Here is a 14,383-nt window from a genome sequence, read left to right on the forward strand (position 1 = left end):
CTTTAAGTGAGTGAAAAGCAGGAAATCTTCAACAAAATTCTCTAAAAAAAAACAACCATAAGATTCGAACTTGAGACCTCTTGGTGAGCAAGAGAATTTTGCACACCATAGCTCACCAGCTACACTAGGTAGTTGTTGTTACCAAAAACAAATCTTTAATCACTTAATGATGTGGTCCATCGATCCTTGTTGGCATTTGGAGTATTCATTGTACCTCTGGGACAATTGCAAACAGGCTGGTTCTGCATCTCGGTTCAGTTCTGATCCATTATTCTTTTTCTGACCCGAAAAAGAATACTCATTTGTACGGGTGACCAAACGAATGTGTACTTTTAATTGAACACGTCCATCTTGCTCAGAATTTCGTCCTCTTCGCAACCATGGAAAGAAATAGGACCTCTTTACGTGTAAAATTGAAGATATAGTGCCCGATAGTCCTTAAGGCCTTGAAAATATAAAACCTGCAAAAAGAGAATAAAACCCAAGGTAGCTCCATTCTAAATATGTAAAATACATGTTTTACTACCCTAGATTTCACACATAAATGTGCTCATCACACACCTTAATGGTATGAAATATTTATTACTATGTGTGGACCTAAGGTATTGTTTCCTTAATGGGGAGGAAACCCTAATTTTATTGCAGGGTTGGTCCCTACCCTCATCCCTATATATAGTTATCACTGACCCATTAAGTGATACTAATGACCAAAAAAGCAAAAGGGAAAGAGGGTAGATCAGACCAATATTGATCGTGTTGTACGAGGAGCATACAAGAAGACATTTAGGAGTTCTTACTCTTCAGCCATGGATTCAGGTATGCCTAAAACGTGTTTTTGTAGTGTTTGTCGTGCATGCTTATCGATCTTCATGAATCATTCCGCCTTTATTTTCTATCATATTCTTTAATTCATCTTTTACTTGGACCATGGCTTTGCCATTTAGAGAAGAAGAAGCAAACAAAATGCAATAAGAAAGTCAAATTCCCCAACACTTAGTTTCTCCTAATTTAAACATACGATTGTGAAACTCTAGTAAGACACATATGCCTAGCGACTAAATCCTTAATATGCAGGTTATTTTGGGAACATTTTCCCTAAATCCTTGGTTTATATACATTAACAGGGTTTGGCAAAGTTTAAAGGAGTATTTCATTCATCAGGTTGTCAACTTGATGTGGTTGGAGAGAAGCATCTGATTCACCATGTCATCAAAATGGACATGGGAAGATCCACCAGGAGCAATGGCCTCCTCTGCTTTTTTCTTCCATTCCATGGCATTGGCCTTAATCTCCTTTCCCCTTTCTCCCACCATCAAGTCCCTCACAAGCCTCTCAACGTCTTCCCTCTTCACGTTGTTGTCGATCTCATCCCCAATCCCCCAATGAACGCACGAATACCGGCAATTCGTCTGCTGGTCGGCGAAGAACGGCCAACACAACAGTGGCACTCCACCGCATATGTTCTCAAGTGTGGAGTTCCAACCACTATGTGTCAAGAAACCACCCACGGCGGGGTGGTTGAGCACTTCCTCCTGAGGACACCAACTCGCTAGAAGGCCTCTCTTATTGGTCCGAGTCACGAACTCCGGCGGCAACACGGCTGAGTCTCCCGTTACCAGATCGGGTCTTATGATCCACAAGAATGTCTGCTCACTATTAGCGAGCCCCCATGCGAACTCCAATAGTTGTTGAGGCGTCATTACCGTGATACTCCCAAAGTTCACGTAAACCACTGAACCGGGTTCTTTGGCATTGAGCCAACCGAGACACTCCTGTTCTTCCCTCCACAAATTGGACCCGATCGACTTCAAACCATCGTCTCCATCAATCTGATTCACCAGTAACTGGAGAGGACCAATGCTGTAAACGCGAGGTAACATTGCAGAGAGTGCATTCAAGACATCATGCTCCAAGGCATCAAAGGTGTTTACAATGATCGCCGCAGCTTTTGGAGCTCTGGCCACTTCTCCTTTGGCATAGTTGAGCATTATATCTTCTGGATCTGTGGTTCGAACGAAACTAGGAAGGTCTCTGAAACGGATATCTTTCATTCCTGGAATCCAATCAATGGGCGTGTTTAGAAACCCATTTGTCAAGCAGCTCGTATCTGTAACAGTACAGAAGAGAATTAACACAGCGTAAAAGAGTATGCTATCATAGACTACAGAGTGGCCGGTTTATACCTTTGAGTGGTATGATGCCTCTTTCCATGAGATGGGGATAGTGCATGAAGGCCAAGAAGCTACAGGCGCTGGTCGTCCAAAATAATATTTCAGGGACTCTAATTTCCTCAGCAGCTTGCAGAGTGAAGGTCATGATACCATCAGAGACTACACAAGTGATCGGGGGGATATCAGGTGTGGTGTTGAGTTTGGAGAGGAGGTTGCGGAAGGGAACTAAGCAAGCTCTGCGGGTAGACTGGCAGAGGGTTGGGACGTCTTGGGTGGTATCTATATCAGAAGGTGGAAGACCGTCCGGGATGGTCTGGAATTGGAAATCAGGTAAGCCCTTGAGAGAATCAGGGCCTCTTGAGTTGAGTAGACGTTTGTGATTGAATTCAGTGTTGACGAAAGTGATGTGGAAGCCTCTGTGGTGAAGAAGCTTTGCAACCTTGAGCATGGGGTTAATGTGGCCTTGGGCTGGGTATGGGATGCAAACCGCATGAGGTTTCTTCTTTTCCTCCACTGCAGCACAACTCATCTTTCTCTCTCTCTCTCTCTCTCTCTCAGTTCTGCGGTCTATGGTTGTGGATGGCAGTAGTAGTGCCATGGATTTTATGCGCTGGACGCACTTAGAATAGATGAGGACGTACAGTGATCGTGTGTGGTTCATATTTCAGACTCAATAAGAGGTTCATCGGCAATGGTGCAGCAGTCAAATAAGCCAGTGAAGCTGTTTACCATTGCCGACGGAGATTTTTACTACCAAAAATCAATGTCAGTGGGAGGAGATCTAGCCTATGGAATCTCGTTCTTCAACCCAAATTTTTTGGCATATACATATAGAGAGTTGGGCCCGTGGAGAGCGGATCAGGTTTACATATGAGAACATATGAATTTAGAATTAATTTTCTATCTCTTCATTTAATAGATTTTAAATCCACGAACCAGAAACGTATAAGAACATTCTCGTACATGAACCCGACATGTCCTTTGCCCATGCAGTCCAATTTAGGGCTCAAACGTTGGCTGATTGACTGCCGGCGTGGCCCATGGGTGGGACGGCAGATTCTGATGATCAAAGGAGTGTGAGCGAGGTCAAGGGATCGGTGAAAGAAGAAGGTAGTGACACCGTGAGATTAGGTTAGTTCTCCAACAACACGGTGCCACACTCATACAAACCTGACATGGAGAAATGATGGATTTCCTCCTCACGTACGGTAGGGGACCCACTTTAATTTTGTTTTACAAACTGATTCATAACCTAGGCACCGTTTGATAATGTTTTTGGAAACAAAAATAGATTTTTTGGTGTTTGATAAACCTGTTTCTCGAAGCCTTTTTTACAAACATAATGCCATTAAAAACCCCAATAATATCATCGAATGCCCAAAAGGGGGAGAGTGTTCAATTGCCTATTTTTAGGTTTAAATAGTTGAGAGATTTATTGGGCACAACATCCTCTTTTTTTTTTCTCTCTCAAATTCGTTTCTAGAAACGACGAAACAAGTCCGATTTGTATCGTCAAAGTCGTTTCTAGAATTTTAAATAGGCATAAATTTTGATTTATATTTCTAGAAACTGGTGAAATTGAATAACTTTATCAAACGCTTTTTAGGCTGTTTCTCAGTTTCTGGGAACAAGAAAATGCAAAAACGTCAGAAACGAAACGTTGTCAAATGGTGCCTCAGTCTCATTACTTCTATAAAAAAGGAAAAACATAGTCTAATTACTGGAATGACTTATGTTTTACATATAGGATAAGAGTTATCATGAGGAAATGCGGTTCCTATGCGTGCGTAGAGGAATAATAATATATAAAAAAGTATATTCTTAGAAGAGTCACTATTCTTTACCAAAAAAGGTGGGGTTAAGTCTATTATTTTGCTCCAATATGTGAGATTTCTAGAAAATGTTTTCCCTTTATATAATATGAGACAGGTTCCAACCATGCAAGCGTGTCAATTTGGAATAAAAAACTATAAATAATATTTTACAATTAAATATGAAAAGAATATTTATTTTGTATTGTTTTTATCATATGTAGACTATCATATTTATTTTGTATTGATTTTATCATATGCAGACTATCATCTAGTCATTGAATGGGTATAAGTTTGTGGATAGGTGTTGATTAATAGTTTGGGTATAAGTCCGGGTGTAAGTTTGTGGATAGCCTAATGTTATGAATCTAGGTGTTGAGATAAGGTTTTACAACATATTCATGCATTTGGTACGATTGGAAAGCAGAATACGTACAGAGATTAGGACATACTCTCCTTCTTGTTCTGTCGCTGTCCATTGTTATTTACTGAAAAAAAAAAAAGAAAAAAAGTATCCATTGTTTGCAGGTACAGAGATTAGAGATCAAGGTTCAGATCGGCTTCTCTAGCCATGTCTCAACACCATCAAAGAAATATTCAGATTTTATCAAAATCATTGCTCTAAAGCTGACTCCCACTGAAGAGAAATGGCTTAATCGATGAAAGGGTAAGAGTTCTCGTTTCCATTTTTTTCCCATATTTTATAACATCATACTGTAAAATGTGTTTTAAATATGTAAAAATAATAATCGCATTTTAAACACATTTTTGCCACCAATGGTCAAGATCGCTTGGATCGTATTGGTTTCGCTTGAAACCAATCTCAGATACCGAGAAACCAATCTCTGATACTGAGAGATTCGATACCGATCCATTGAAATGTATAAGAGTAAAGTGGTCCAAAATACTAATTTCTTAAAAAACACGGGTAAATCGTCTGACCCCGATCCCCATCCCCATTAATACCAATCAATATGAGTATAGATTGAGATCGTTCCCACACTCGCACCACAGGGAAAGGATCTACAGTACATGGCCAAAGCTCCTTAGGGCTGTGCCAAGTAATTTTAATGCAATTATAGATGTCTGTAAACCAATAAGAACAAACATATTTAGGCTTCAATAGCAAGTGTTCCAACAAGAGAAAGAGTTGAAAGCTCAAGGTAACTTATCCATTAAAGAGTTTTTGTTTTTTCTGTTTTTTCTGTTTTTTTTTTTTTTTTTTTTGGGGGGGGTGGGGTGTGGCGCGGGGTGGGGAGGTGGGGGGCGGTGGGGTTGTTAGCCACCGTCTTAGGGTTTTGAAACACCCCCACCCCATTTACCAATGGTCAAACATATCCCCACTGTTGTGTGGTACCATCTTCTCATCCAAAAGCATCGTTCAAGGAACTTCACTTCACCTTGGATTAAGAAAAATTCGATTCAAAAAACAATATATTACTTGAACAAACGTTTGGGATACAAGGAAATACATAAACTACTACTAAAACAAACGAATTGGGACGAGCGAGGTATCAAGTTAGTGTGAGTTGGACTTGGAGAGAAGCACCTGATTCACCATTTTGTCGAAATGGAGGTGTGAAGACCCAACAGAAGCAATGGCCTCCACTGCTCTCTTCTTCCATTCCATGGCCTTCTTCTTCATCTCCTTTCCCCTTTCTCTCACCATCAAGTCCCTCACAAGCGTCTCAACGTCTTCCCTCTTCACGTTGTTGTCGATCTCATCCCCGATACCCCAATGAACACACGAATACCGGCAGTTCGTCTGTTGCTCGGCGAAGAACGGCCAACACACCAGTGGCACTCCACTGCATATGCTTCGAGTGTGGAGTTCCAACCACTGTGTGTCAAGAAACCACCCACGGCTGGGTGGTTGAGCACTTCCTCCTGTGGACACCAACTCGCCAACATTCCTCTCTCTTTGGTCTGAGTCACAAACTCAGGTGGCAACATTGCCGAGGCTCCCACCAACAGATCAGGTCTTATGATCCACAAGAAGGTCTGCTCACTACTAGCGAGCCCCCATGCGAACTCCACTAGTTGCTGAGGCGTCATTACCGTGATGCTCCCAAAGTTCACGTAAACAACCGAACCGGATTTTTTGGTATCGAGCCAATCGAGACATTCCGGTTCTTCTTTCCACAGATTGGACCCAATCGACTTCAAATCGTCATCTTGAATCTGATTCAGAAGAAGCGGGAGAGGACCGATGCTGTAAACGCTAGGCAACATTGCAGAGAGTACATTCAAAACGTCCAGCTCCAGGGCATCGAAGGTATTTAGAATGACCGCCGCAGCTTTCGGAGCTCTGGCCACTTCTCTCTTGGCAAATTCGATCATGAAATCGTTTGGATCTGTGGTCCGAACGAAACTTGGAACATCTCTCAAACGGATCTCTTTCATTCCAGGGATACAATCAATGGGGGTATCTAAGTACCCATTTGTCAAGTAACTAGCATCTGTTACATTACACAAGAGAGTAAATAAAACCTAGAAGAGTATGATATTATAGATTAATTATTAGAGATTTTCATGATTCTCTTTACTAAACCTTTGAGAGGTGTAAGGCCCCTTTCGACGAGGAGGGGATAGTGCATGTAGCCCAAGAAGCCGCAAGCACTGGTCGTCCAGAACAATACTTCAGGGACTCCAATTTCCTCAGCAGCTTGAAGAGTGAAGCTCATGACACCATCAGAGACTACGCAAGTGACGGGAGGGATTTCGGCTGTGGTGTTGAGTTTGGAGAGGAGATTTCGGAAGGGGACCAAGCAGGTCTTGCTGGTGGATTGACAAAGGGAAGTGATGTCTTGAGTGGCGTCCATGTCTGATGGTGGGAGACCATCTGGGATTGTATGGAATTGGAAGTCAGTTAAGCCCTTGAGAGAGTCAGGACCTCTTGACTTGAGTAAGCGCTTGTAGTTGAATTCGCTGTTGACAAAGCTGATGTGGAAACCTCTGTGATGAAGAAGCTTTGCTACCTTTAGCATAGGGTTTATGTGGCCCTGGGCTGGGAATGGGATGCAGACTGCATGAGGTTTCTTCTCTTCGTCCACCACAAAAGAGTCCATCTCTCTCTCTCTCTCTCTCTCTCTCTCTCTCTTTTCTGTGACCCACGGATGTGGATTTTCCCTTCCTTGGGAGAAATTATAAAGAGAACTCAGACAAGACCACAGGCACAGACGATACCTGAATCATATAAAAAGAAAAGTAAGATAATAGAGGGTGTCTATCATTTGCCAATCATGGAGATATTTTTATGAGAAAACCAACGCTAATATATTTTTTTATGTAAAAATATATTAACGGGTAACGTTGAAATCAATACACAGCGGGATATGCGGATCCATTCCAACGCATCTTCCCGAAATTTTTTGGCCGTTGTATGATAAACTATGTGCAGTGTCTAATTAACAATGACTATCAGATCTCAAGAAAAATGCATGTCTAATTAACTATGGCTTCTTTATAAAAGGTATATTATATATATTTTTTTTTTGCTGTTTTACCTGAAACGATATGAATAATCAATCTAAATTGGTCAAGGATTGAGGATTGGTCTCAATTGATATTAATTCAATATGATCAATAGAGTCGATATAATATTAATACTTGAAATACAGTCAATACGATACTGATACTTAAAACCATGGTCACTCGCACCCATCACACACTCCGCCTCCTCGTCCCTGGCCCCTTGCTGGCCTAATCTCTGTCATATCAAGCTCATTGGTGCAATCCTACCAGTCCCTTCACGGAGCCAAAATTTTCCCTCCAAGCTGATACATCAGTAACCAGTTCCCTCACTACACTCAACCTTCTTAACCTATCCTTCATCGAGGGATTCAAGTCTTAGGAACTTCTCACCACCTCCAATGCCTAGCCCTATCTCACCCATTTCTTAGCCCCCCCCCCCCCCATCTCTAGCCATAAGGTACATTAACTTCGATGGAGATGGCAAAGTTGAATGGGACAACTGTTGGGTCTCAAGAAGTAATTTTAGGGTTAAAGATGTAACAAGGGTAAAATGACCTTTAGATTTAAGATGTTTTAGGTCAAGATATTATGAGGTTAAAAATTATCTATTTCATTTTAAAACTAACACCTCACCCACGTTGTTATATCTCATAAATCGAAACACAATAAACAAAATGCAAAGGAGATGGATAAAGTTAGGTCAAACCTCAATAGAGATATGTATAAATTTCTTTTTAAGATTCAACAGCTGCACTCAAAAAAAGGGGGGGGGGGGGAATCAACATCTGCGTCTGTCTTAACTCATCTAATAACATCAATCAAATATTACAAGCAAGGGATCTATCTTAATTGCTTAGAGAATTGCTTGTCCTTTCATGAAAAAAAAAAACCTGCTCGATAAGATTACCATTGGTGGTGATCCAATTACACCAAAAAGGGCGCACTTTATGCACGGTGATTCAATCACACCGTAGTTCTAAAATGGAACGATCAATATTGGTCCGATCAGAATTGTATCCAGGTGCACGGTGATTCAATCACTCAAATCTGCAATTTAGCTTTGGCAAGCTTGAAATCATTTCCATAGCCATTTGTCTATTAAAACTTCACCACTTCCATCTCTCTATGTTTCTAACATAATAAAGAAAGGGCACGTGGCCGGCGGATAGCGGTCTTTTTACATTTTCCAACGTCTGAGCATAGAGAGTGCTACCTCTCTCTCTCTTATTTATTTATTTATTTGTTTGTTTTTATGGAGTACAAACTACAAACTTAACTAAAAAAAAATCTTTGGAAAGACACTACCGCAAAAAAAGGGGAAAAAATATAAGGTGAGGGATATAGATCTCAGGACAGGTCTTGTTGAGATGAAGCTCCATTTGTGGCAAGTTGCAACAAATTCGCCTCACGGAAAGTGTGCAAAATTTCAACATGAAGAATAGCAGACCATAGCAATCAGCAGTCCAAAATAATGTGTTGAATTCGTCATGGGATTGAAGAGCAATTCGATTAAGGATATTGACTATCATAAGATTGTCAATCTTAATCCATACATTCCTCAAACCCTTAGCTAAAACAATAGTAAGAGCTTTCCGAATTACAAGAGTTTCAACAATACACGCAAATGACAAACCCACACCAGAAGAGAAGCAATGAATGGACGCACCATTGGAATCTCTAATGATTCCTCCCACACCAGCCATGCCTAGATTGCCCATTGCAGACCCATCCAAATTGATTTTCAGCACACCCGCTTCGGGTGGGTGCCAAGACATGAAAGCAAACCTTGGAGCAGGGGGCTTAGCATCGATAGCGGTGGACAACTCTCTAGCATTTTTGACAATGAAGAACGGAGACCTGCTAGTGTTCCTGAAGACCTTCTCTGTATATGCTAACCATAAATTCCACAGAATATTGCACACCAACGCGACCAAAGGAGATCTACCGGAGATTCGAGTACATGAATTTAAAAAACTGGTGAGATTTTCCTTGATGTCATTCTATTCCAAGTGAAGTGGAATCCCCACCATAGACCAAACATATGCAGGGAAGTGAAAATGTATGAAAATATGAGAGATACTGGGATCTTCAATTGAGCATCAGGGATAAGAGTTTGGGAGATTAAATCCCCAAGCATTTGAAAGAGTAGGGATTGGAATTCTTTCATGAATAAGTTTCCACATGAAGAATTGAATCTTTGGGATGGTCGAATGAGCCAAATTTTTTGCCATACTAGGTTAGTGGAGTGGGTTTGTATGGCCCCATGCATATGCATAGGAGAATACAAAATTACCATCCCATCCCTTGTGAAATAAAAAATCCCTTATTTGTTGATGCCTTTGCGTATGATCTCATTAATTGACCCTCAAGCTGGTGCAAGAGTACATGACCAGGTAGTGATTACTTGCCCCTTCACCTAAAAAACAGATCTATTACCTCATAATATATAAGGGAAGTAGTTCTCTGTCCAACAGAGCGGCCTACACCAATGCTTCCTATGTTTATCTCTTTCTTCCCTCAAACAAGGGGTAGGGATGTCTTCTCATAGATAGAGGAAAGTGATAGACACATGGGCCCATTGGTGTAACCCATGCTCTCAAACTTTCACGGACAAAGTTGTTTTTCCCAATAAATAAAGGGAAGATGTTTTCTATCTGGAAATAGTGGTGTAGGCATCAATGCTCTCTGAATGTCTGAGTCTATCTCTCTCGTCCCTCTGTAGGGTATATAGGGGTAGAGATGTCATTTGATATGAAGAAAAAAGAAATAGATACATAGGAGCACTGACATAAGCCTCACTCCTAGACAGAAAACATTTATGTATAAATAAAATAAAACAAAATAAATAAAATAAAATAAGACAAATAAGACTGCTACCTCAATCCGCATATGAAATTGATTTAAGAAAAAAAAAATCTCATGTCGATAGTGTTTAGATCTTTTCCCATGCCCCTCACTTACATCTTGACCATGTGGATTTTTTTTTCTTTTTTGTTAAATATGTTGGCTTTATACTTAAACCTCTCTCATCTCTACCTGTATGGGCCCTTTGTTGACGAAATAATTGTTTATAACATAATTGGTATGCTGTGGAATATATATTCCTTCCATTATACTGGCGTGAGTCGCGTGACAATGGGAAGAACCCATCCCTCTCATGATTTTAAAAAGAGAAAATTATAATTAAGAGCGTATATTTATATAAAGTTTTTTCCTTATTTAGTATTATATTTTGGGGAAAGTATTTTTTGTAGAAGAGTACGGTTTCTACGCATGTGTGAGGGCCAATAGAAGTGCACAAAGAAGTATTTACAAAAACGTCATTTTCCATATCAAAGGACAAGGGTCACACTCTCTTGCAGAAAATATTTTTCCTATATTTTTTATATAATTTTCAAATTTTAAATTAAATTAAAATATTTTAGAGTTGGACATACAATCACGTAAGCTAATGATTAAAAATATATATATATTAGTATTAATTTTGATTTTATTTCTTTTCCATTATTTTTCTTGTGTAAGAAAGGGAGTATTTAATTGAATTAGATTTTGAATGTCCACATGTCACTAATTTAGACCATGTCTGCTCTATCTAATATTCACCTAACATAGTGTATGCTTTTTTTTTTTTTTTTTTGCTAACTATGGGGATCAAGCTTGGCGTTCTCATACAACTTTCACCAAAAGCAGTGAAGAGGACTAAACACCCCGTGTGAGTAGCCCAAGGTATGCCTAGTGGAAGTTGAACTTAAGACGTCCAAGTTCACGACTCGTACCAAGTTCGTTGCTCACCAACTACACTACCATCTTGGGTTAACATAATAGATACCTTGTGATATTTGAAAAAATAACAAATTATATGAATAATAATCCACTTTTTTCTTCTTTCTCATTCTCCAAACCAGACAAACATAGATAATGGACTGATAATTGAGATGATAAGAAGTATCTTCGTCACCGAAAGTGTGGGACGACACCAAAGAATATCTTCGTCACCGTTCATGATGGACAAAAGAGGGGCTGTATTTTTTAACATATTAGAGATTCAACTCTTCAACGGGTAACAAAAATAAAAAACAAAGGAGCACAAAATCTAAAAGCTAAGCAAAGCCCAGCCATGCTGGGCTGAGGTCATCTGCTGATCAGGTCTATTGTCTATAGACTTGAGGCCTGATTTAATATGATTTTTATTTCGAAAATTGTTAGATTTTTATGCGTTAATTCCGAAAAATAGAAATCAATCGGGATAGAATTTTTGAAATAGCTGACGGTATTTCAAATTTGAAATTAAATTTGATTTCACTTTTACTCTTTAATGAATATATAATTAATTTGATGGACAACGTAGAAATTTTATGTTAAAAATAAAATAATTACCTTTTCTTCTCGTGATGGTCTCATCATCATCATGCCTTCACCTTTACCACCATCTCATCATCATCGTCATCATCACCATCACCACCACCATCACTACCTCCACCACCCTTTCATAGCCCCACCCCCCACCCTCACCTCTGCCCTTGTACCAGACTACCTTCTCCCAAAAAAATATAGATAATCTATTTTCAAAAATTAAACTATCAAATGAATTTTTTATTCTTAAAATATTTTACATTCATGCAATCAAAACAATTTAACTTTCTTGACCAAAAAATTATTTAATGATTATTTCATAAAATCAATTCAAAATTGAAATACAAATCATATTAAATATGGTCAAACCAAATCTGATAAGTGAATTGACTAGTGGTTCAACCAATGGGAAGGATAAGAGAGATTTTTCCAAGGGAGGAGAAAAGATATAAACACAGGTATCGATATACTGCTAGCACATCCACCCTTTTTCCGAATACAAGAATAATAAAATGTGTAATTTTGATAGTGAAAAAAAATGTTGGATTGAACTTCAAAACAATGTGCAATTGGCGATCATATGTCAATGTTGTGTTGCTCCGCACGATTGACTTACTCACATTTTTTTTTTTTTTTGGTACCGATTATCTATTCACTTACAAACCATAATATACAACAATTTAAAAAAAAAAAAAAAAAAAAAAGAGTTGCATATGGCCCATGAGAATTAACACATTTGGCCAGCAGTGGAGGTCAGCATTTACTGCTGATAATAAGGTAAGTGTTTAGATTAAAATGAGAAGGTAACTAACGCGGTTTGAAGAAGATGTAATATCAACATTAAAGTTCTTTCTGCCAATTCTTTACCTTCAGCGGCATTCACATTCATTACTTTCCATAAATTTTGAGGGGATGTGTTTTCTGTGGAAAAGTGCAGGGAGGGTGTTAAAATCAAATCAAAATCATTGACTGAAATTGGATTAAGTCATTTATATCGAAACTGTGAAACTACTAAATAGATTGTTCGATTTTGGTTATAAAATTGAAATCGGTTAGTTAAATGATTTTAATGGAATTGAACTGTTTAAATTGATTAATACACATAATAAGTTTAAATCGTTCAATATTAAGTTTACATACATCTCAATAAAAATTGAAGTTTACATCAAGCAACTATTAAAAGAAAACATATACACTAAACAATTCAATTCAATGTTAAAGTTTACATCTATGTCAATAAAAATAATTTAAGAGTAAAGAACCTATTTGGATTAAAAAAAAAAAAAAAAAACACACAGGAAAACTATTTAAATCAAAACCTTAGAGTGCGGCTCCTGCGCATATGTGATGGCCAATGGGAGTGCACGAGGGAGCACTAACAACGGTACCATTTTTCATTTTATGAGAAATTGGCTGGTCCTTTCACACCCCATGTGCTTGGGCGCAGGGCCACAGTCCCCCACAAAAAGGTAAAAATAGATTAAAAAACCAATTTTTTCTTTTGGTTTTTTGTTATATGGAAATTAATTTCGCTACAGATAAGTAGGCAAAGTATGGAGCTAGATCAAAATCTTCTGCTTTATGGTTAATAACTACTGCTTTTAATTTATCTGATGTAAGTTGGGATTTTCAGATAAAACCCAGATTTAGGTTTATGTAAATATTGTGATTGAGCTAAAAATCTGTTGACGATTATGTCGAAGTTGAATTTTTAGTTTAATGAATTTTGATTATTTTTGTACCATCATTTTTTGATTATTAATGATATTTCTTACTAAACTTTGGGGGAAAAAAATAATAATAAATAAATCTATCTGAGTTCATTCGATCCAAATCAACTGATTACGAGTTTTGCCTATCCACTATGAGATAGGATCCGAACTCGTACGATCACCTGATCGTACAAGTCAGCATCTAACACATCTCCTTCCTTCTATCACTATAAAGATACAAATGAGTAAATTTGAAAAAAAATAAAAATAAAAAATAAAAACAGAAGTTAGATGCTGACTTATAAGACCAACTGATCCAATGTCACTCACCATTGCCTCCTTCCTAGGTCATGGGTTGCCATCGCATGCAGTGTGCGATTGGGAGCTTTGTTTGTCTATGCTCTGGGCTTCCTTGAGATGAAGACCCATCCCGCATCTCATTGGTGGAGCCGCCTAGCCTGCACCACGCGGGCGGATGAGAAGATTTTGTTTGTTTATTTTCCGTCATGGCCTCGTCATACAATCGCGCGTCTTCTCTTTTTTTTCTTAATTTATATTGTAATTGAGAGCTTCAATTTCTGTTTAAATTTAAATCCTTGGGGTTGACCCTTCTGTCGATGGTTTTCTCTTTGACTCCTTCAAAATGGATTCATACGAACCAACAATTCGTTTTTTGCATTTAATCCTTCCCTCTTTTTCATCTATTAAATTATCATTGTTTTCCAAGTGGGCGCGCAAGCCGCTGCTGTCTTTGGTCCTTTGTTTCTCTATCAATTGGGAAGACGTTTAGGAGGGAAGCCACTACTTGTCCAACTCCAACATTCAGGCTCTGAGGACAAAAGATTGGGGGAGAGAGAGAGAG

At 38.8% G+C, this 14,383-nt stretch overlaps 1 protein-coding gene and 1 pseudogene across 2 annotated transcripts; both read right to left on the reverse strand.

Moving 5' to 3' along the window:
- Window positions 1-964: 964 nt before the first annotated feature.
- LOC122065637 (7-deoxyloganetin glucosyltransferase-like) lies at window positions 965-8,675 on the reverse strand. Of its 2 annotated transcripts, none has more exons than XM_042629458.1 (3): window positions 8,670-8,675; window positions 2,184-2,724; window positions 965-2,053 (listed from the first exon to the last, which is right to left on the reverse strand). In XM_042629458.1, the coding sequence occupies exons 2-3, from the start codon at window positions 2,698-2,700 to the stop codon at window positions 1,158-1,160; spliced, it is 1,413 nt and encodes a 470-aa protein (XP_042485392.1). In that variant the 5' UTR covers window positions 2,701-2,724; window positions 8,670-8,675; the 3' UTR covers window positions 965-1,157. The 2 variants fall into 2 exon arrangements, with proteins under 2 accessions (XP_042485392.1, XP_042485391.1); XM_042629457.1 differs by having other exon boundaries at window positions 965-2,107.
- LOC122065638 lies at window positions 5,389-7,103 on the reverse strand (annotated as a pseudogene).
- Window positions 8,676-14,383: the final 5,708 nt, after the last annotated feature.

Source organism: Macadamia integrifolia, unplaced genomic scaffold (genome assembly GCF_013358625.1).
Source record: "Macadamia integrifolia cultivar HAES 741 unplaced genomic scaffold, SCU_Mint_v3 scaffold2077, whole genome shotgun sequence".
Lineage (NCBI taxonomy): Eukaryota > Viridiplantae > Streptophyta > Magnoliopsida > Proteales > Proteaceae > Macadamia > Macadamia integrifolia.